At 48.4% G+C, this 23,272-nt stretch overlaps 1 protein-coding gene across 3 annotated transcripts in view; it reads right to left on the reverse strand.

The window, feature by feature from the left end:
- PBX1 (PBX homeobox 1) overlaps positions 1-23,272 on the reverse strand; it is a 242,823-nt gene that overhangs the window by 28,107 nt on the left and 191,444 nt on the right. For all 3 annotated transcript variants that reach the window (XM_077824047.1, XM_077824045.1, XM_077824046.1), the window contains exons 4-6: positions 15,931-16,121; positions 15,300-15,435; positions 8,989-9,148 (exon numbers count right to left, since the gene is read on the reverse strand). In XM_077824047.1, the coding sequence (XP_077680173.1) occupies positions 8,989-9,148; positions 15,300-15,435; positions 15,931-16,121 (487 nt within the window). The remainder of the gene's footprint in view (positions 1-8,988; positions 9,149-15,299; positions 15,436-15,930; positions 16,122-23,272) is intronic.

Here is a 23,272-nt window from a genome sequence, read left to right on the forward strand (position 1 = left end):
GTCGGTAGTGCTGTTTCAGCATTCTGCTGTCTATGTACAAGCCATGTGTGAAAATGATGAGGGCCCAGAGTCGCGGAGAAGCAGCTGAGAGGGGCTAATACACTGGTGTGGGAGGGGGGAAAGAGGTGCCATCAGAATGAAGACTCCAGTGGCATCCATGAGCTTAGGAGGTACTAGCTGAATGCACCAATCAGAAGAGACTCCATCACAGATCTAATCTGTCACTCTAAGGGTCCCATGTTACGTGGCCCTAGCTTTTGAAGGGTCACCACAGCCTGACCTAGGAGCCCCAAGAGCTGAAATGTAACAACGGACTTTAGCTTGTAAGTTCTTTGGGGCAGGGTTCTTTGCTTTGATACATGTTCATACAGAGCCTAGCACAAAGAGTCCCTGAGCCTTGCGTGGGATTCTTGGGTGCTATCATAATGAAAACCATAACAATAATTGACTGACAGGAAAAGCACCTGTAGCAGCTGCTGCTGTTTAGCATCTGTGCTTTAGCAGATGATAACCCAAGACCTTTGCACCACTCATCCCTTAGCTGGCTTCTCATCAGTAACTTCCCAGTTCCATTCTCTTTATTGGCTTCCCATCCATCCTCTCTTCTTCCATCACTTTCACTGCTTTATTGCCCCACAATGACTGAAGTGTGTGGTGGGGGATATGGTCACCGTTCACACATCCTTGAAGAGCACCACCTCCAAGGAGGGTGATAAACTGTGATCTGAGGAGGTACCACTAGTTGCAATGGGAGGAAAATAAATATTAAATTTGGGATGAAGGTTGGACAGTGACAGGGCTTCAGCCACGCAACAGCCTCCCACAGAAAGTGACAGAAGCTTAGACACTTGGTCCTCTTAAAACCAATCAGTTCAAGGCACTGGGGAACATGCTGTAGAGGAAAACCTGTATCGGCCAAGGGGAGATTAACTTCATCAGCACGGCAAATCCCAAAGGGACATAGCCTCCTTGTAGATCGTGTGCCACCCGGATCAATCATGCAGGATACCGGAATAGCCCCTTTGCAAGGTTTCATTTTGTTATTTTTGCCTTTTTGGCAGAGAAACTTTTGGCCATTTCAGGTACAAGGGCAATTGACCAGGTTGTTGCTGGTGGCAGGTTTCAGCATCAACTTGAATGCACTGATCCCAGAGGGGAGATTAACTACACATGTCTAAACAGGTCTTTTCCACCTCTAATTTCGGTGATCTCCACATCCAGTTCCCAATTGCTCCCTAATACTCAAACATCTTCATGACTTGCTCACTGCCAATCCTTCTCCCTCATTTCCACTTGCTTCAACCTCCTTGCTGTCCCACCACTCTATTCCCAACTGCCCCTCGACACTCCTCAATCCCACCTTGAATCCTACATTTCATAGGAACATAAGAATGGCCATACTGGGTCAGACCAAAGGTCCATCCAGCCCAGTATCCTGTCTTCTGACAGTGGCCAATGCCAGTTACTTCAGAGGGAATCAACAGAACAGGTAATCAAGTGTTGCCCATTCCCAGATTCTGGCAAACAGATGGGTATCCCTTCCCATCCTGACTAATAGCCATTGATGGACCTATGCTCCATGAACTTATCTGGTTCTTTTTTTAACCATATTATAGTCTTGGCCTTCACAACATCCTCTGGCAAAGAGTTCCACAGGTTGACTGTGTGTTGTGTGAAGAAATACTTCCTTTCCTCTTACTAATCGCTCTCAGTGAAGTGCCTGGTGATGCTGCGTTCAAAGGGCATTACAAAGAAGGGCATGTTATACAAATCATTGCTGTGCCCATTGTAGCGAAAATCAAGTCACAACTTTGTCTGCTGCGCCATACCATGAAATATTCTGGACCCCAATAACGTGATGGGCTTTTATCACACTGAACCCACCTAAGTCATCACTGCCAAGATGAAACCCAGGACGAGTAATTCTGCCTGCAGCCACACACGTGCGACTGCTGTTTAAAGTCAACGGGAGCTGCATGTCTCTGTTGAGGAGCAGAATTTGGCACCAGACATGCAAAATACTTTTCTCAGCATTTCTACAACCATCTTAAATGATTGAAGAACCCGTCGCAGGCTGGTGATTTCAGTGGAACTCTGACACTTGACATCAGCTGAGGATCTTGCCCTGAACATCTCATTTATTTGGCCTCATTGTTTTTTGGCTTCCTTTTTGCATGTCACACTTAACATGGACAGTGAAACTTACAATTATTTACCCAGCGCTGCAAGTGCAAAGGGCACCTGAACGTCCAGTGATACAGCTCCCAACCTGAAGAGCTTACGCTGGATTTCCACCTAATGTGACCAAATGCTACCACAAAAGGACAGAGGAAGGCAGAGGTAACAGAAGACAAGAGGCTCAGCAGCTATCAGGTAAGGCAGAAGGCTTGTTGGCTTTTCGGGCTTGTTACAGACAAAGTGGGTGTTGGTTTCCCAGTGGTGCAGTCCCCTTAAAGAGCAACATAAAAAAGGATCTGCAGCTAGTTTTCCTCTGGACACCGCACTGACAAGGCGGGTGCAGGGTGTTGTTTGTCAGAGGTTCATCAGCTCTAGCTGAGCTGCGCTGCTCAGCACTTCTGAGCCTAGAGAGCTCAGACTGCGTGCCCTGGAAGGGGGCTGGGCGGCTCAGGGTGAGGCATAAGCGGATCTCAGGATTGGGGCAGGATAGATGTGATCCCTACCCTCGTCCATGTGTTGCTGAGTTCTTCGACTCAACGGAAGCACCAAGCTCCAGCAACATGGGCACCCCCGAGGAAAGCAGAGGGAGTAACATTAAATCACTTCCCATGCCCACTGCTCTACGACACCCGTCTTTGCTCCGCATTCCCTTCCAATTCCAAAGTCTGGTCCCTCCGCTCAGGGCTCTGCAAAGCTCCATGCCTTCAGCCCATCTCTAGCGGCTCGTTTCTCTCCTGCTTGGGCCCTGCCAATTCCATTGCCTCCATGTCTCCTTTGTTCACTCAAGGGCCCTAGTCCTGGAATATCCAGCCAGCACACAGCCTCCCTCTTCATCAAATCCCTCCTCAGCACCCCCATTTCCTGTAATCCCTGAAACCTGCCCTGTGAACTGAAAATGTATCAAAAACCCAAACTGTGCCCCTTCGATTCACTGTGTGTGCCCCTCCTCCCAGAACCCCCTCCCTCTTTGTCATTGGCCATTTAAATTGGGGGCAGGGACCCTGCGGGATCTCCATGTACAGCACCATGCACGCCCATACCACTGTTCAATAAATGACACCATTAGACAGGCAACATACTGGGCTCTACCCACATTCGTCTCCCAGTCATTTCTCCCCTTGCACCTTCAGTCTGTCGCGCTCCGGACTGATATCCACTCATCGCTCACTCTTCTACCATCTGTCTACCTGCTACAACAATCACTATCAGCTGCTGCTGCCTCGGGGCTCTGCACAATACAGACCTGTCACAGCCAAGCTGGCTGCTGCGGTTGCAGGCACAGGGCTGGGTGTCCAGGAGCCGTAAAGGAAGGTGCTTTTGCAGCAGGTAGGTAAACATTGCCTCTTCCTCACCCAGCACGGCCGCCCTCCCAGACCCAAACCACGCTGGCTGCAGCTCATGTTGCAAGCTGCCTGGATTGGATAGGCAGACAGGATGCAGCTACACTAGCCCATTTGGAGCATCCAAAAGGGGTCATCGGGGTCTGTTGTGCTTTTTATGGTTCTTGGCATCAAATTCCAACCCTCTAAGGACTGGGCAGGACTCTATATGCCTCTTATCAGCCAAAGGCACCACTCCCTAGTCTGTGATGCTCCCAGGCCAGGGAATACCAGCCTGGGCCAAACTGCCAGAATCCCATGCGGGCCCTTTCTTCTTCTGCCCTCCTTCCCCACCTTTTATTCTGTGAGCTCCAGCCATTTGGCCTCCTCTATTCCACTAACCCCTCCTGGCTCCGGCATGGACTTTCACCAAAGGCAACCCTTCTCCATGGGACTGACAGGAGGTGTCTGCTCCCCCAGGATGGATTGCCTTTGCTTCCCCTCCCTTTTCTTACACTCTGACTTTGTTCTCTCTGCTTCCCTGCTCTCTTCTCCCCCCTGCACTAATTCTACCTCTCCTTGCCCCCAGCTCCCCTGCCAGGATCTGCTTACCTACCCGTGTCTCAGCTCCGGAGGCATTCTCTTTGAAACCTCATCAGCACCTCTGCGGGGCAACCTCTCCTTGCAACTTACCCTGTCTCCTGATACTGGGGAAAGGGGAGCCAGTTCAGTGAGGGTGGTGGAGGTAGGGGAAAGTGGGATATGGGGGAGCCCTTCAGAGATGGCATTTCTATGCTGATCTCTTCCCAAAACAGGAGACCACGGGTGACATACTGGTAGCCACTTGTGTCCATGCGTGCTTGTGAATCTACACAATACAGGACGGGGGTTGTTGCATATACACAATGCAGTTGGTTGTCATGCCATCCCATCAGCCACTCCCAGTTCTGCTCAGCACTATAATTAATCATCTAACACTAACGCTGCAATAGCATTTGGCCGCCCAACTCGGCATCCCGGCCTCATTGTGCTAGGTACTGTATAATCGTGATCCCCGCCTCTGTTCGCTGACAGAACCTAGAAGACAGTGACATGTGAAGGGTGGTGGGGAGCGGGGATACAATGTGGATAGACATTTGCCATTTTGTTTTTGTTATCAGACCGATCAGGGCCAGCGATGCCCAGAGACCTCTTAGCCTAGCCTCTATTACCTGGCTGATTTCTGAGAGGCAGAGGTGAGTGTGCAAGAAGCCCGTCACATTAAAACACATGTGCTAATGGGGAGGTGAGCTGCAAATACAGTAAAGCAGGGCTTCCCTGCCAGAAACTAAACAGGGGGGACTGGTGGGCTCATGGAGCGCATGGCACAGCCTTTGACATCTAGCCACCAGTCCGGACCCAACCCAGATTGGTAGCAGCTCTTCAGTGTGAAATGAATTGGGTTGGTCTTGCCGCAGTTCCTAGTAGGCAGGCATCCCACATCAGGAAAACCACCCTTGCGCTTGGTCCTAATTAGCCATGGGACTGAACTTGCTTCCCACCTCCAAGTGCAGATTTCTGCAGCTCAGGGTAGAGATGGTTTCCTGGAGTCGTGTCTGGGGGAAGCTTGCGCTGCTGTAGCTGTTCTGCACCCATGGAGGATGACAGTGCACAGAGCAGCTAGACTGGCATCTCCCCCCAGCACATGCTCCCCGTCCAAACATCACACGCTGACGGAAAGAAAGCTCGGACGTTCCAGAAGGGAAAGAGGAAGCCAGACCCTAAGAGTGCTACGGTGGTGAAACTGACAAAGCCGTCAGTCACGAGGAAGAGATGAGAGAGGCCTCTTGGGGAGCAGAGAGAGGATCTGGCATGGCAGGAGGATGCTCTTAGCTGGAGAGACAGGGCAATGCTTGTGGGAGGGGAGAGGCTCTGAAACATGGGGCCTAGAGAAATGAGAGGATGGTATTTATCTCAGCAGTGACTCTCAGTCAAGTCACCGGGGTTCTGCTCTCCAATTACACGCCAGAGATACCGCTCAGCAATCAAAGGCCCATAGTGTCTGACGCACAAGGGCCTCTGCTGGCAATGGGGCAATCACTGGGGCCCAGGAATCACAGCCAGGCATAGCGCTGCCTCTTGCTGCCTGCCAGTACCCGTGGATCCTGTCAAAGGCCAGGTGTCCCGGAGGGGCTGGGGGCGACTTCTGAGACCATTAGCAACAGTCTTCTCAGGAGGAGCTAACAGCGAGAGAGACCAGCGCACATTGACAAACCTGGGTGATGTTTGAGAAAGGGGTCAGGACTGGGGCATTTTCCCCCATTGAAAAGGGAAGAAGCAGCTAGGGTCTTTGGCCATAGGACAAAGTAAGCCCAACGATCCGTGTGTTGCTAACCCCACTATCACTCCTCATAAGCTGCTGTGAAAAGGCACTGGAAGATAGTGATGTATTTTTATCTGTGAGAGCACCCTCCCCTCAACAGTAGGTGAACTATGCCCCATGGGGTGCGTTACGGCAAGCCTGGGTGTATACAATAGGTGCAGATAGAAAACTAACATTACTTTGCATTTCTCCAGCGCCTTCCATCTGTGGAGCTCGCAGCACTTTATTGCTGCTTACCAACCAAGCCTCTCAATCCCCATAGGAAGCATCATTAATCCCATCTTGCAGATGGGGAAACTGAGGCTCATGGGGGGGAGGAGACTTTTCCCAGGTCACTGAGAGCTTGCTAAAAGCAGAAGGAACATTTTCGTGGCACGGCACTGAGATCACTCGTGTCCCTCCAACGTTAGCACTTCCTCCGGGGCTAGCACCAGCGTGCAGCAATGTTGGTAGAAGAAGGGTACATGATTTTGGGATGTAGACACACATCTTGAGAGAGTCAGAAACAAGACCCAGGAGTCCAAGTCCTATGCTTTAACTACAGGACTTGAAAGTGCAGGATCATGATGGTTTACTGCAGGGTCCGGACAATTTACACCCGTTACACAGCCATGCTCCTGCCTGTGGGAAATGTCACAGGAAGAAAGCGGCACTGCACCATTATTCAACTGGGGCAGCCACTGGAGGTGGGCTGTTATGCTGGATATGGGCCAGATCTAAAGCCTGCTGAAGTCGATTGAAGACTTTCCCTTGGCTTCCAGGGGCTTTGGATCAGGCTCAAATTGAGCAAATAGGAGAAAAATGAAAATCACACACCCTGGCTACAAGTTTGTGTGGATTCTGGACTCTGATATTCACAGCCTCCAATTTGAAAAAGATTATTATTAAATATAATACACACACACACACATAGCTGAATTTACTCCAGGCCTTTAAAAAGGGGAGTTGCCAGTATCAGGAGGCCCAGTCTGCTCAGCTGTTTTTACTTAAGATCCATTTGCAAAGTGATTAAAATAATGTAGAAGTTTGCAAATTTTTAGAAGTATCTGAAAGAAAAAAGGTGTGGAAGCCATCTAGTACTTCCCTACAACAACAAACCAGGGAGTGCAGCCTGACCTTCCTGAGCAACCCTACAATAACAAACCAGGGAGTGCAGCCTGACCCTTTTGAGCAACCCTACACAAACCTGCATGCACGATGGGGAGAGGGCACAGAAGCACAGGAATTGCTGGTCAGACCTGTGGTCCACCTAGTCCAGTGCCCTGCCTCTGACAGTGGCTAGTACCGGAGGCTACAGAGGAAGGTGTGAGAAACAATGCAGTGGGGCAGTTATGGGATAATCTGATCGCCAGGAAAACCTAACCCCTAATAGTTAGAAGCTGTTTTGTGCTCTGAACCATAAATGGTTTATATCCTAAACAAAACCGTAGTTCACATAGAACCATTTAGAACCCTCCACATGGGTCAGCAGCAGGATTTGGGTGCAGATCTTTAGATCCACAGCATGGGACGCGAACTAAAGGAGTAACTGATAAAAATCCAGCAAGTGGATAGATTGGAGTTTCAAGCCCCAGAGGGATTGTTTGGAGAAAGAGTGAGTAGTTTTTTTGGAATCATGGTTCCCTCACTATTCAACGTGATGTTATTTTATTTGATTGAACCCTTGTCCTGTTTACCCTATCATAGAATATCAGGGTTGGAAAGGACCTCAGGGGGTCATCTAGTCCAACCCCCTGCTCAAAGCAGGACCAATCCCCAATTTTTGCTCCAGATCCCTAAATGGCCCCCTCAAAGATTGAACTCACAACCCTAGGTTTAACAGGCCAATGCTCAAACCACTGAGCTATCCCTCCCCCCTATATATCCTCCTCCCATTTCTACCTTCATGGTCAATGTCTGTCTAATTCAGACTGGGCATTCTTGGGGTCAAGACCATGTTTCTTTAGGTCGCCTGAAAATGCCATACCAAGTACTGGCATGATGTCAGGTTTCCTAATAATAGGAAATAGTTTCACTGATACCAAAATACCCATTGCCTGTTTAACATCTCTGCTGGCCCTGCATTCAGAAGCATACCTGAGATCAGCCCACTTCATGCACTGGAGAAAGGGGTACCATAATCACAGACCAAGTTGAATGATACGGAACCAAATGTATTCACATTTCCCTCCTTTAAGCAACATAAGCATATATAGATATATAATTTATAGAGAGAGAGAATTTAAATCACATGGCAGCCATCAAGTTAACCTCTGTTTCTTTTAATTAGGTCTCAAATCTCCCATTGTTTTGAACAATCGGTACAAAGAACCTAAAAATGTCCCTTTTGGAGTAATGGTGATTCTATCTGGTGGCACTGTGCACACATTGCCACTAGAATTAAACAGGGGGCACGTCATAGTTCTTTAGCAAAAGAGTTGAAATCTGGGTAAGAGGAACTGATCAAACACACATTTGTCCCTTAAAGCAAATGAAATGAAACCCACAATAAACAGGTAAGGAAGGGGAGAGGTGGGGGATGGACAAACCAACCCACTGGATTTCCTTGAAGATAGAAGATCTCACCCAATACTGATATTAACGAAAAATAAAATTCACACAGAACACATACTTGCGGGTGATCCAGACATTATGGTGTGAGCAGCCAAAAAATTGAAGTATAAAAGTCCACACAAAACAGACTGAAAATAGCATGATCTGGAACATCCTGTAAGTGTTGGGTCTTTTTTTTTCTTTCTTTTTTTTTAAATCAGGGTCACTCATGCTTTCAGCCCCTGGTGAAGTAAATCAATTGTGCATGGACAAGTTTTTTCTCCTGAGGAGCAAGCAACTCAAGCAAATTTTTAATCCATGCAAAACCCCCAACACGTTACCGTCGGTTACACAGCATGATCACATCGCTTTTACAAACGAAAAAACAGAACGGAAAAAAAAATGAAAAAAATTAAATCCATATTTTTTTCGTTGTTGTTGTTGTTGTTGTTGTAGTAAAAATTACATAAAAACCAACCAACCGAAAAAAGAAAACGGAAAAAAGAAAAGAAAAGAAAACACAGATATTAAAGGAAAAAACAAACCAAAAAAAACCCAAAAACGAACAATAACAACCCAAAAAAAAAAAAAACTAACCAGCTGAATTGGGAGTTGAGGGTGAGTTAGCTTGGCTTCCATGGGCTGACACATTTGTAGCAGTGACAGCCGTTTTGGCAGCATAAATATTGGCTTCCTCTTGAAATTTACCTATGTTCTTCTTGTACCGGATTCGCTTATTTCCAAACCAGTTTGATACCTAGAGCGAGTTCAAGAAAAGACAAAAAAGTTAACGTTTCACCTTTGACATATGTTGGTGGGGACACGGGGGAGGGTTAGGAATGGGGAATAAAGCAAGTTAAAGCATTGCAGTTTTTTCTAAAAGCTTTGCAAGGAAAAGATTCCACCTGCTGACTCCATCCCAACCCCAGTGACCCACAGAGCAGTATAAAGTCAATAAAACCAATGCAAAGGCGAGCACATGCCTATTCTTTCAACTTCAATTAAGGGCAAACTGTCAAGATAACAATATTGCCAGTGCCTAGCATTCCACAATCACGAGACAGGTTCCAAAAATCAAGAGACAGGCTTAAAAATCATGAGATTTAAAATAAATCGGGGTGGAGTTCTTCATTTCCCTTCTGGGATTTGAGCCTCTAGGGTGCACGCAGGTCATGTTTTAAAGCTTTTCTCTGCCATTATGAGGGCTGTAAGCTTACTTACAAAAGCTGAGAGTCTCCCGTAATCACAGGACTCCAGGAGCTGTCTTTTAATGGGAGTCTAGCTCCTGCTTGTGACTTTGAAAACTCCCCCGAGACCATTATTAAATGTGTTAGGATTTTAAAAATCTAATTTGCTTTTCATCATTTATCCTGCTGGTTTCCACTCAAGCTTGAGCCAGCCAGGTCAGTTTCACTTCCTGGTTCTGAATGCTGCTGGGTTCGGGGTCCCTGCACTGAAGAGAAAGATTTTCATTTTTTAAATAAACCGTTTCAGCTGAATGATCTAGGTACCCAGGAAACTCTTCTGTTCTGATTTGATTGTGTAAACTCCAGTCCCATGGCTCCTCTAAACAAAATGAAACCGTGTGCCTAAAGCTAAGCAGTGTCCCTTTAATGAGAATGCCAGTCCCATGCACTAGGAAGCTGTGATTCCCCCCCAGACACATACTCAAACATACCCTAGTTTAATGCTCTCTCCATCACAGTAGCGTGTGCTGCTCTTTGGAGCACGTCCCAAAAGAATTTACAGGTACAGCTGCTGCACTGGTTACTCTGGTCTGGTCTACACACACAGTTTTACCAATATAACTCAAGGTTTAACATCTTAGCTAAATCAGGGAGAAACCTATGTAGACACTTAATCCAATTTAAACCTGATTTATACCAATTGAGCTTGCATCAGTTAATATACTGGTGCAACTTCTGTGCGCAGACCAGGCTTCCAATGGAAGGAGACAGAAAATGGAGATTGTTAGGGGCTTTGCTGTCTGCTTCTTTTGGTTCGGATTTCAATTGGTGCCCCATTTCACTGCCAGGTGGTTGCAATTCCAAGCTGTCAACTCAGATCGTGCATCCCCAACCTAGATGCAGAGGTGGGAAAGTTTGCAAGGGCAGCCATCAATGAAGGTGTTTCAGCAGAACTTTGCAGAGTCTGCTGCGTGCATGGTGCCTCGACTATCTACAGAATTTCAAAACGAGACAGATTGAACTATGATTTATAAATACAGACTGAACTTCTTCAGAAGTAATTCAGGAAATGGACCAGATCAGTGGCTGGAGTTAATTGGTGGAGCTCCATTGATGTCGACATAAGTTGAGGATCTGGCCATATGCAATGAATCAGTCTGAGAGAGCACCATGGAGAGATATTAACAGCTAGGCTCTAATTGATTAATGGCAATTAGCATCCAGAGAGGATTTTAAAGAACATAGCTTTGAGTCAATTGCATAAAGATTTGTGGTGGGCAACCCCCAAAAGGTCTGGATAAGCACCCGAAAGTTTAGAGTCTGGGTGTTCATCTGAAATACAAAAAATTCTTGAGTTGGCAAAATCAGGCTGCGTTTCTCACAAAAACAAGCTTTCTGAAAGTTTCTGATAATTTCTGGTGTGCCTCAAACATGGCACATGCAGTCCCATTTGGAACCAGGTGACATTATTAACAATAATCTCTCGCCTCCCTCACACTGTGGGTTGCACCCATCAATCTCAAACAACTTTATAAAAGCAGGCAAGTATCATTCTCATTGGACAAACGAGGAAACTGCAGCAGAGAAAGGTGTCATACCACAAGTCAGTGGTAATGCTGGGAACAGTACCCAGATCTCTTGACTTCCATTCTGGGGCCATCTATGAAACCAGCACTAAGGGTAACCACAGGTATGGAACTGAAACTGGCACAGAACTTTTAAAATATTGGAAAGATTTGGGCTTGAGTTTTGGAAGCAGGTTTTGGGTGTCTTCAGGTTTTATCTGGAGTTGTCCCTCTGTTTCTAGAGAAAGACCAGTCATGGCAAAAATCAATAGGTTCCCAAAGGACTGTTCAAAAAAAGGGCTGGAGTGAAACCGGACTGTGTTTCTTGAAGGCTGAAAGTCCACTGAAATGGTGTCTTTGTCATTGGATTTACCACCGGTTGCGCTACCAAAAGAGGATGGGGACCTAATCGGACATGTCCCCATCACCTTGTTATATCAATGGCATTCCCTATTTCCAGGTCTTTAATGGATCGTTATGGAGGTTGCAGGGTGCAATCCTTGATGTGTATATTGAGACTTATCCGCGTAGTTAAAAGATTCAGGAAAGGCCCATGCTACACCTGCCAGTCACCGGAAGTGAACCATTACTGGTGGCACTTTAGAAACCTCTAACAGATGGGTGGGTTGGAAGGGCAAAGTCCTGAAGACCACGTGCTCTGCTCAGATAAGCTCTACCAAACCTAGACGCTCGTCTGAGAAACTTGGGTCTACAACCTTGAGCCGTAACTCTCTGGAAAGCAGGCTCTTTCTTCTAGAGTACTGGACTTCCTTTTCCTTCCAGTGGCATGCCGTGGAGCTGGGACTCTCGGCATTTTGATGCTTCCATTTCCAGATGGAGCCCAAGAGTGCAGAGGCTGGGGCAGGAATGAATAATGGAGCTTGGGATGGGGGGGAGTTGGCTGAATTTGTTTTCATCTCAGGAGAGGTTCACGGTGAAAGGTCTGAGGATGGTGATAGGAGGCTTCTGATTTAATCAACGCTGGGTGTCTTGTCCATATCGAGTTCCAACAGCAGGGTCAACAGACACAGAGCTGCTAGGGTCAGCTGTAATCTCCCCTTTTATGGGAGCTCGTTTCTGGAAGCTCAGTGATCGTGGCCAGTTTTCAATGACCCTTCTCTCAATATGCCCCCAAAATAATCCCTTTCCCTCTGGCCTGGAGCACTCTCTCTGCCATGTCATATTTGTTGGTGTTGGTGGAGCGCCCCTAGGCTTCCCGGAAACAGAAGTGTTTCAATATGCCAGACTAGACAGACATAGACAGGCCCCCAAGTGCCTTCTCCTGCACTTCCTCTCAGCAATCTCTTGGGACCTACCTGCTCTCATGAAAAAGGAATAGTTATGTTTAACTTTGGGGTGAACGGGGGTGCAGGTAGGCCACTGTTCAGGAAGTGCTAAGCACCACCCTCTGAAAATCAAGTGCCCTGTGGACCTTCCAGTTGGAAACCCAAAATCACTCATCACTATTGAACATCTTGGCTTCACTTTTTGAAACCATGCCGTCTTATGCAGGATTTCCCCAGACAAGTCCATCTACGTTGGCACCCTGCCTTCTGAATACACCAGTTCAAGCTATTGATCCATCTAGTCAGGAACCCTATTTTATGCTAATCAGATCAGAGCTGTGGCCCGTTGAATCGGATATCCTGCCTCTATGCATAAACCCATTACTGGAAAAGTCCAATATTCCATTTACTCTGGCATGTCACTTCCTAGAACAGTTAGCCAGTCTTCTGTAGGCTAGTCCTGTCCCTTAGATTGCTAGCCTGAATTAGGATTCGGGGGATACAGCTGAGACTTTTGTCCCGTTCTAAACGCTGGATATTTTGTCACTGGTATCCAGTTAGTGTTTTGCACTCATTGAATAATTGCTGCTTGTTTCACTGCATGGAAAACAGATAAATAATCCCTCCTGAAAGGGATTATCTATGATGCCTTCCATCTGCAGGGATCCCAAAGTGCTTGACAAACTTCGCACAGAAATCCCCTGGCACACCATTGCAATGAGGCCACCTCCGGAGGGGACGGCAGCAGCTATTTAACAATGCACAGTAACACTGCACTGGAAGGGAAAAACTTATCAGCTGTGACTGAGGGGTGAATTTCGGGAGGCAGAATAGAACTACTGAGATCATAAATTGGCCATGAGATTGAACTTAACAGCCCATCTCTTGCAAAAAGGGTCATACAACCTCCAATTGTCAGGAACGCTTCCACTTCTGAGTCAGAGGGAAGAGAGCCAATGATTGGTTCACTGACACCCTTTTCAGCAGGATCTAGGCTTTCCTTTGAGGCCTGACATTGAAGTAACAGAAATGGGATGTCTTCCTAAAAAAGCTCACTCAGAAGATAAGGGCTTGATACAGAAATCACTGGATGAGGTTCAGCCCGTGCCATGCAGGAGGTCAGACTAGATGATCACAATGGTCCTTTCTGGTCTTACAATCTATGAACTTAGGAACTAAGGTAATTGTATTTGCTTTGCGAGAGCTGAGAGGAGCATAGACCAAGGCAGCATGAACTAAGGCAGTTACAGCGCATGTAGATTGTCTCTCTTCACATAGTTTTCAAAGGGGTATTCCATTGACCTGGTGCGGATAAGCACTCAATTTATCTGTAACGCTTTGGCCTCAAAAACCATGCGAGAATGGAAATCCTTAGGAGAGCAGCAATGTTTCCTTATTTCAGTTTGTTCAGAAAGATCACAAGAACAGTTTTTCTCCTGGAAATTGGCTCTTTCTGCTCCAGGCACTAGGGAGTGCAGAGATGGCATGCGAATTACAAACAAGTTAATGGAACTATGTTGGATCCCATAAAAACATCCAGGGTCAATTCAAAGTTTGGGATAAAACACCAGGACATTGCTTGGTTTCTTTGAACCAGTGCGCCCCATTTTCCATGTGTAACCTTGGGATGGACTGATGGTCATTTGGGTCTTCTAATGTCGATGACATGGTTGTTGATTGGAGGTCACTACATGAGCATTTAAGGAGCAATTAGCAAGATTCCCTCATGATTACAGATGACTACAGTCTCCAATTTGATGTTCCTTCCAGAGAAACTGAACAGCCACACTCGGTTGAGATCTGGCCCCAGTTACTGTTGTCATCTTCATGTGAATGCGTGACCCAAATGACACCACAAACCTGTCTGCGAACATGAGGGAGCACAAGATGGCTGACTCCCGGAAAGCAGGTGGATTGGCTGTGGGCAAGACTATAGGAGGGCATGCTGACTGGTTCCAGACTTCACCCTCTGGCAGCCAAATGCACTAGGAGAAACAGGGGAGGATGGAGTGAAGGAAGGGGCAGAGCATAATTGACACCCAAGAACGTGGCGGTTGCAAATTAGATTCTCAGCTGCTCTGCTCAAGCCTTGCATCAGTATGCCGGTCAATGCTATAGACCCCAGAGGCACAGAGGCTATTCACCTGCCCCTTTAATTACATGGGCACACCTTGGGGTGTAGCTAGTGAATATCCTGTTTCCACACAGAAACTGCACATCAGCAGATGAGAGAGACATTGCATTCAGCAAATACAAGAATAATTACCCTCCATGCCTTTAGATGGAAAGAAACAACCCTGCAAATCTACCTCCCACCCCCAGCCATGAGACCCTCACACCAGAAACCCCACTCTAGCCACAGCCTCCTTCCCGGGCCTTGCTCACACAGCTCCAGCAAGCAAACCCCTGCCAAGCCCCACATGTGTGTGTTGGTTTTTCTGTAGCTTGTGAGGCCCCGCACTGGCCAAACGTAGCACTTGCCCCAGAAATCTCTTGGTCGCCTTGCTCAGCTTCCACTTTGCCATCCCCAGCCCCCCCAGCATGCCCCCCTCAACCTCTACTGCCTAAATTCCACTTTGGCTCTACTCTGCAATGTCCCAGCCAACCCCTGCCCGGTCCATCTCCATCCCTTCCAGGCGATTGCCCTAATACTTCCCCTCCCAATACACCTCTCTTCCTCAACGGGCCTTTCCCCCCATTGTTCCATGCAGCCTCCAATTATTCTCTTGCTACCAACCTAGCATGCACCCCACAATTCACCCACCACCGCTGTGGAAATCACTAAAGAGAAGCTTGCCTGGTTATTTGTGCCCTGCTGGAGAAACATAAGGCTGTTATTTTGGTGCTACTCCCTTCGCCTGTCACCTTACCTGTGAGACTGTGATGCCGCACTTCTTGGCTAGCTCTTCTTTGGCTTCCTCACTAGGGTAAGGGTTGCTGAGATGGGAATAGAAATACTCATTCAGGATTTCCGTAGCCTGCTTGTTGAAGTTTCGTCTCTTCCGCCTTGGCAAGGAGAAAATGGAACAGAATCAGGGCCAAGTCTCCAGAAAGAGGGAAAGTGCTCTGGGGATGGGAATAATATTTTGCAGTTCCATGGCACCTCTTGCCTCTCCATTGCAAAGTACTTTGCAAACCTCCTCTGCTCAAGCTTTGCAACACCTTGTGAGGGATGCTCTGGACCCACCTGGCCTCTGACCTGCCTCCCCCAAGGCAGTGCCCTGGTTAGGAGGTTGGCCCTCAGGTGGGCTGGCGAAGGAGATCGCATGACAGGGTAGTCAGGGTGGGCTGGGGATTTGATCCACTTGTGTCTGAAACCACATTAACCCGTCTGTTCTGGTCCCTTGCCTTCAAACTGGATCAGACCATTGGTTGTTCCACCTCTGCCAGACCAGAGCAGATTTTTACAGTGTCTGCTCTGCCTAAAGGCCAACATGAGAGATGAGACCCCCCTACCCCTGTCAAAGCATTTTCTCTCAGGCGGGAGATGGGCAAACTTACCGCGCATCTAGAAATCGGGAGCGCAGGATCATGACGGCTTCGCACGTGCTCTGCTTGAGCTGCATCTGGATGGAGCTGAATTTGCGGTGGATGATGCTGACCATCCGCTCAATCTCCTTTGGTGAGATGGGCCGGGTCCTGCTCTGCTCGCGCAGGAGGTTCATCACGTGGGTGGTGAATTCGTTGCACGCCTGGGACGGCAAGAAAAACAAAAGAAACCCCGGGATCGGAGGGTCATTCGGCCATGTTCAAGACTATATGGTGCCAGCAGAGCTAGGTAAGGACACCAGCCCAGGGCCCTAACGGAGATCCAACCACCCAACCGCGACCTGACACCGCACCCGTTTCTATAGTGTTGGACCACTTCCCCTTTCCACAGTGGGAATCAAGCTGCCTGCAAGGTGAAACTTCAGCCCTGAGGCAGTAGTGAGGGTTTCTAAAGGAAAGAGCCTTAAAATGAGCCAGGGAGGAGACGAAACTGGGCCCAACCCTTCAGAGTATCCCTGGTGGCCAGACAGAGAGGACCTGTTGGGCCATTTAGAGTTTGATTCACAGCCCATTGAGAACTTGAGGGAAAGACTCTCACGGAATTCAATGGGCTTTGGATCAGGCCCCTTGTCCACTTGCTGGCTTGTGCGGGATTATTTCCCCCCCGCCTTTTTTTAGTGTTTTGTCCAGTCTAGGATTTAAAAATGACCCAAGTAGCGGAGCTTCCACATTAAGAGGACTATAACACAGCCTCTCACCTCTACACCATCTCCCTTCTGCTTAACCTCCATTGTCCTCTGCTCGCTTCCATCCCCGGAACCCTGGGTCCTCCTTGGATCACTCTAACCAAGCCCTCCCCTTCCCGAGTGCTCCCATCCTTCTACCAGTGGCAGACAGTTGCAGTAGGGCCTTCCCTTCATCATGGCTGCACATGGTCAGCTTTTAACCCTTCTTCAGTTTGGGAACCCTCCTGCCCCTGCATCTATATGGCTGCCCCTCCTTCAGCTCCCTCCTGTTCCTCTGTATCTCTCTGGTGACGGGCTGCCTGCCAGGGAAACGGATTAAGTGAGAAACAGGACAAAAACATCCAGAGATAACCTGCGCAGCCAGCGTCTGAGACAGCGATGGGGAGTCACTGCATTGAATCCAGAATGGAATGGGTGTTTGGGCAGAGGCCTTGGGAGCTTTAAGAGGGATCAGAAAGGAAGGATCGTCCAGTGGGTTGGGTTAGTCTGGGACTCTGGAGACCTGGGTTCAAGTCCCTCTTCTGCCACAGGCTCCCTGTGTGGCCTGAGGCAAGTCAGTTAGCTCTCCGTGCCTCAGTTTCCCCATCTGTAAGAGTTAATAGCACTTCCCTACCTTGCAGGGGTGTTGTGAGGATAAATACAGTAGGTGCTCAGACACTATGGTGGTGGGAGGCCATATAATTCATATCTGGCCCAAACCCTTCTCTCTAATTAGCTATGGGTTTTAGAACAGGCCCTGATTAACACCTATTGGTACCTCACTTTGAAGATGCAAAGAGTTCTGTAAATGCTAATTACTGTTACTGCTGATCCTCACACCAGGCCTGGAAAGGGATGTAGGACCGTGCACACCTAGGCGGGCAGGCAGGGAAGGGGTTCAAAGCTGCAGCGGGGGAAAGGGAGAAGAACTGTCCCACTCTGAATGCCTAAGGAAGGGAAAGGAAGAATCTTCCATTGGGGGTCATTAGAGCAGAGATACAGGGAATGAGGAGGCCAGGCTAGGCTGGCTCTCTATAGTGAGAGGAAAAAGTTCTCTCTCCTGCCAGGCAGAGAATGGGTTTTCAGAGTAGGCTGCTGAACCCAAACTGAGGAGGAGTTGATGCTGTTTCCTTGCTGCTCGGGGAATGGGAGGAGCTGGGTTGCATAAAGCCTTTTGTTTGGGACCAAGGCTGAAAAAAACCCTACCCCTTATTACTTTTGCTTTGGGGTTGGCTGGAGGAGCCAGAAAAATATAGGATTTGCCTTGTCAGATCAGAACCACCGTCCTTTCAGTCTGGTAGCCATACTGGTCCCTTCATCCCTGACATACTGGATCAGACCAGCATCTTGACCAGTCTAGTATCCCACCTCCTTCCATTCGCAGGCAGACCAACAGTCTGACTATACTGGCCGGCGATCCTGCCGAAGTACCCAGTGCCTCATAAGATAAGCTCTCCCATAATGCACGTGGTCTGCTGTGCAATGGGGTGCCTGGGAGCTGGCAACTCCTTCCTGATTTCAGCTCACCCAGGATCAGCTGCTGTTCTGATGCACGTCAGGTGGCCTGTCCTAACTCTGTCTGTGCTACAGATGCTACTTATGGTTGGTCCCAGGTCTCGGAGCGCTTGCCCCTCAGGAGGGGGAGAGAGGTGCCAAAGGACAGGATGGTGGGAGTTAGCCAGAAGCAAGCCTGGGGAGAAGCGGGTGCTAGTGGCTCAAGTGCACCTTGGGCTGCCGACACAGGGAACAGTTAATTCTGCAGGCGTGCAGGTCCCAGAGAGAGGGAGTGGAGTCAGAGCCCCCTAAACGACCCACATCAAGTGGCTGCGGGCGCGGAAGTGACACAGACCTGCTGCAGGTTTCCAGCACATCTGATAACAAGTCAATAATGATAATAATTAAAGCAGCGCAAGACAGGCGCCCTGACATGAAAGGGCAAGGAGGTAATCACTGGAATTATTGTGCTGACGGCATAGCACCACCCCACCCCGTGCACTCCCACCACCCGCGGTCCCTCGCTCCTCTCATTTCCATGGGGGTTCAGATTGGGCAGAGTTTGTTTTTAAAACATTTTCTCCGCCTGCTGCATCAGATGCTGGATGCTGGCAGGTCCGTGCAGCGAGGGGCTGCTGGGCCAGAGGGCAAGCAAACCACTTAGCAACACAGACAACGGCCCGACGACCCGCAAAGCTGTGTCAATTCACAGCAACATCAGGTCCCTGAGGTGCAGCCAGACACTGGACCTATCCCAGCCAGATCCTGCGCCCTGGGGCCAGCTTCCCGGCCGGTGGGACAGCTGTGGCCTGGAGGGGAGGTCTACCCCACACCTTAGGCTCATGAGACCACCCACGTGTGTGATTTCAGGTCAGCGCAAACTGATGCTGTCGGGATGCAATGGTCACAAACCACATTCCGCTGTCAAGCAGAGAAATCAAAGCATCTGGAGCTGAACAGCCATGTAACTAGCCTGGCTAAAGCATAGCTGCTTCTCCAAGCTCTGTCTGAACAGGGAAATCTCTCAGCAGGCCTCACAACTCTCCCCCACAAAAGGCCCGGATCCTCTCAACCTCTGGTCTCCTTGGGGAACACCCAGTAGGTCCTCTGAGAGCCCTTCCAGCATCCCCCTGGGGCTTGTCACCTCTCTTCGCACTCCCGCAGGGCGTGTAGGCCTCTGCCATTGACAGGCTGCAGATGGATCCAATCACCTGCTGCACCGTCTTGAAATGGGCTGAATTCTCTATGGCCACCAGTGCCGGCAGACTGAGGTTCTCTGGAAAGGGCTGCCTGAGCCCTGCCTCTGATCCCGAGCGGGGAACTGGAGAGGGAAAGCTGTTCTGATTCTCTGGCCCAGAGAGATGGCGGCTTGGTGGGACCCAGGACGCAGCAGGGAAGATCAAGTCAGTCCTGGCCAAAGTGCCTTCTCACTATCCCTTTCTGTGCCATTTCGAGAGCAAAGGTGGAACCATGTCCAGGCTCTTTGCACATGTAAAGTCATGATAGTGACGTTACGGCAGAACCCAGTTATCCAGAGGTCTTGGGAGACATTCCAAAAAGGCCAGACGGCCAGGGGACCTCGGCCCCGTCTCGGACTCATGGCTCCCGTCGACAGCTGCCTGGGCTCCCCAAAGCCACCTCAGCAGGAGGACAGGAAGCTGCATGGCAGGGATTCACTACCCAAGTCTTTATCCACTGATCAGACTCCAGCACAAAGATTAAAAATCAAAGGTGGGGGGAAACATCTGACCCTGGGAAAGCCACGAACTCCAGCAAAGTAGGACTTGGAAAGGTAAGGGTTATCTGACACATGCCGTCCACTTATACTTCCCACCTTTGCCACCTACTGTGGTCAGACTCCCCTTGCTGCTGGTTTTCCCAGCACAAATGAGGGCTCAGAAATTAGGCGGAGAGGGACTAGGCACGAAGTAGCCCTATGCCAGCAGCAGGAGTGAAGCTGGCAGGCTGTCCTCTGGTTAGGAGTACTGTGTTTTGGCTTTGGGCGGAGAGAGACCTCATTTGATTGAGGGGAGATGGAGAAGGGGGCAATCAAGAGACACACCTTGCTGTCAGTCCAGGAACACAGACAATGGAGTATCTCTCTTTTGACAGTAAGTCCAATTTCCCCTGAGCCAACAGCTCATTGTCAGTTTTACAGCCAATGGTACGCAAGGGATGTAGCCAGCCTAACGTCTGACTGCTTTTGGCTGCCCTAACCTGATGTCGGGTACCCATTTTCCAGCTAGGTTGGCCTACCAGTGTGAGATCGAGTGAGACTCAAACCCACGCCCTTCAGGATTACAGTTGAGAGCCTTTACCACTCAGCCACTGCACCTCAGACTACCAGGGGTTAAACACAGCACCCGCAAAACCGAGGCGGACTTGAGGAGCTCAGTACACACTTCTGCGTACAACAGAGCAAGCAAAAACCGCTGCAACAAAAACTTTGCAGCATTAGCAGTCCCAGTCTGCAAATCAGGTGACTTATTTCCTCTCTTTCACCAATACCAAAATGTTTCACAAATTTTTGTCAGTTTCGCCAAATTGCATTGGCTGGAAAAAATAAAATCCTAGAAAAAAAAACAACTGAAAAAAACAGAAATGTTTTGTTTTGGCATTCTCAAGACAAAATGTTGTTTTCATTTTTTTTGGTTCTAAATGATTTTTTGTTTCAAAATTTAATATAAAAATGTTTGAACATGGTCAAAATTAAAAGGAAACGTTTTGGTTTTGTAACTTTTTGTTCGAGCATTTTTTTGGGGGGGGGGGGGTTACTTTTTGATTGGCTGAAAATTTTGAAAAATGTGGGTTTTAGTTCAACCTCAAATGATTTTTTCCCAATTTTTCAGAACCAAAAAATCTCCCAGGTCTACCCCTGCAGAGCCGTGCCTTATTCACTGAGACTGTTACCAGGTTCCTTGCTTTTAAGGCCAGAAGGATCCATTGTTGTCTAGTGTGACCTCTTGCGTAACACAGACCATACCATTTCCTGTGTCTCATTCAATCTACATCTTGTTCACCCTGTATAAACTCTCTCACTTAGTGCATCCTCATTACTCCAGTTAGTGGGTCCCCCTTTCCTCTACCTCCCCCATCCTCCTCAGTGGGACTGCCTGTCCTGCATGCTTCAGGGACTCTACAGCAAAGTAGCTACAGAAACCTTCCTGCACAATTCAGCAGAGGGGATACTTTGTAGCTGCTCTCTTGAAAAGTACCTCGGCTCTCCATAGCTCCCAAGGACCTGAGGATATGTCTAAACTAAACACAGCCCAAGCCTCTGTCCACACACAACTCAGTCTGAGTCTGGTCAGCAAGCACTCAGGACCCAGATCCTAGGATCTTGCTAGGCAGTTGCCTTGGAGCCAGAGTCCCGCTGAGATTCAGGTCCAAGCTCTGTCATTTTGTAGTGTGGAAGCAGCTCAAGCCATAGACGTTTATCAGAAGGTTTGTGTAGCGCAATATGGGTGTGTTGGCATGGACCTGAGACCCGGGTCTAGCTATTGTAAGCCTGGGTTTACAGTGCAGTGTGGATGCTCAAGCACAGGCTTGGAAATACCAAGTCCACAGACCTGGGTTTACAATGCAGTGTAGACACATCCCTATTGGGCAACAAAGGGGGCAGGGTTGGTTCAGTGCCTCTCCTAAGCTTGCTTAAATGTAGCTACTCCACCAGTGGTCACCGGCTCTCTGAAGGGTTACAGATTTTACAGGATGTTCCACTTTTTGGCTGAATCAGGCCACCTGTCCTACAGACACCAGTGGCTGAAAGCCTTTATAATCTGGACATTAGAGAGCAGCATGCAATGAAATACAGACGTTTCGCCTTTCATTCATTTCTCATAATCCCGTGGGTCTGAAGGAGGAGAGGTGTAATGGTCAGTGAGTTACAGGTCTATGCACGATACAACTCAGCCCTTCTGTCACTGACAATATGGCTAAATTGTCGTACGCAATGTGCCTCCTATGAGCAGTTCAAACACTCCTCAATTAGCCAAATCTCAAGCAATTTCCACCAGGATATTTAAGGCATTTTCCCTCAGCCAGGGCGATTTCCCGCCCAGTTTCAACTCCACCCATTCTGGTGCTCAGGCTGCTAAAAAAATCTTCAAACAATTGTTTTTATAATGGAGAATTAGGTTCCCACCAGCCTCACTTCTCTGTATCCTAGGTACTTATACATCCCCATCGTCATAGCATCCAAGCAACTCACAAGCTGTAACATATTTCTCCTCGCAGACACTCCTGTGAGCAATAATCTCCATGTACCAATGGGAAACTGAGGCACGGAGATGAAGGGTATGTCTACACTGAAAAAAACCAACAATAAACCTGGCAGCGAGTCCCACATGGCGGCAGGGCTCAGGCCAGGCTTGCTGTCCCAAGGTGTCCCGTTCCGACTTTGGGAAATATGGTCACCATACCAGTGAGTCATTAGCAGAGCAGGGAATTGAACCTGGACCATTCGGGGGCGGGGGATGCCACCAGGAACCAGGGCTCGGGCAAGCGGCGACGCCAGGTGGATCAGGCAAGCCCTGCATGGCCGGGGGAGGGCATAATAAGGCAAGCCCTGTGCGCAGGTGCCATGAGTCATTAGCAGAACAGATAATTGAACCTGGGTCTTCCGAGGCCCAGGCTAAGGCCCTAATCACTGGACCAGTGTTCCTCTCTCCGTTTACTCCTAAGAGGGCTGAATATTTCTTGGTCAAGTTTAAAAACCAAACAATCCGCTTTATGGAGACCCCAAGCCTGTCAGGAGCTGGTTGAAAAATGGCAGAATGAGTTTGCAGAGTTTGAAATGGCTCAGTTTTGCCTTCTTCACAAAGTTTTTCAGGGTTGTTTTCACTGAATTTGTTACCAAAATTTTGATCAAAATCCTTAGGTAAAAAGCCAGATTTTCTTACTGAAAATGGGCTTTTCAGTAAACGAAGCATTTCTTGAACGATTCTGATTCAAATGCTGACGCTATTTTGATAACAAAACATGGATTAAAACAATGTATCATGGAAAAGTCTGCAAAAACCAAACCAAACCCCAAATTGTTTTTGAGATAAAAAAGTTTTGGCAAATAAATAAATAAATAAATAACAACAAATAATAATAATAAGTTTTTTCTTCTGATAGAAAAAAAACTTTGT

The sequence above is a fragment of the Eretmochelys imbricata genome, chromosome 8, assembly GCF_965152235.1.
Source record: "Eretmochelys imbricata isolate rEreImb1 chromosome 8, rEreImb1.hap1, whole genome shotgun sequence".
In the NCBI taxonomy this organism is placed as follows: domain Eukaryota; kingdom Metazoa; phylum Chordata; order Testudines; family Cheloniidae; genus Eretmochelys; species Eretmochelys imbricata.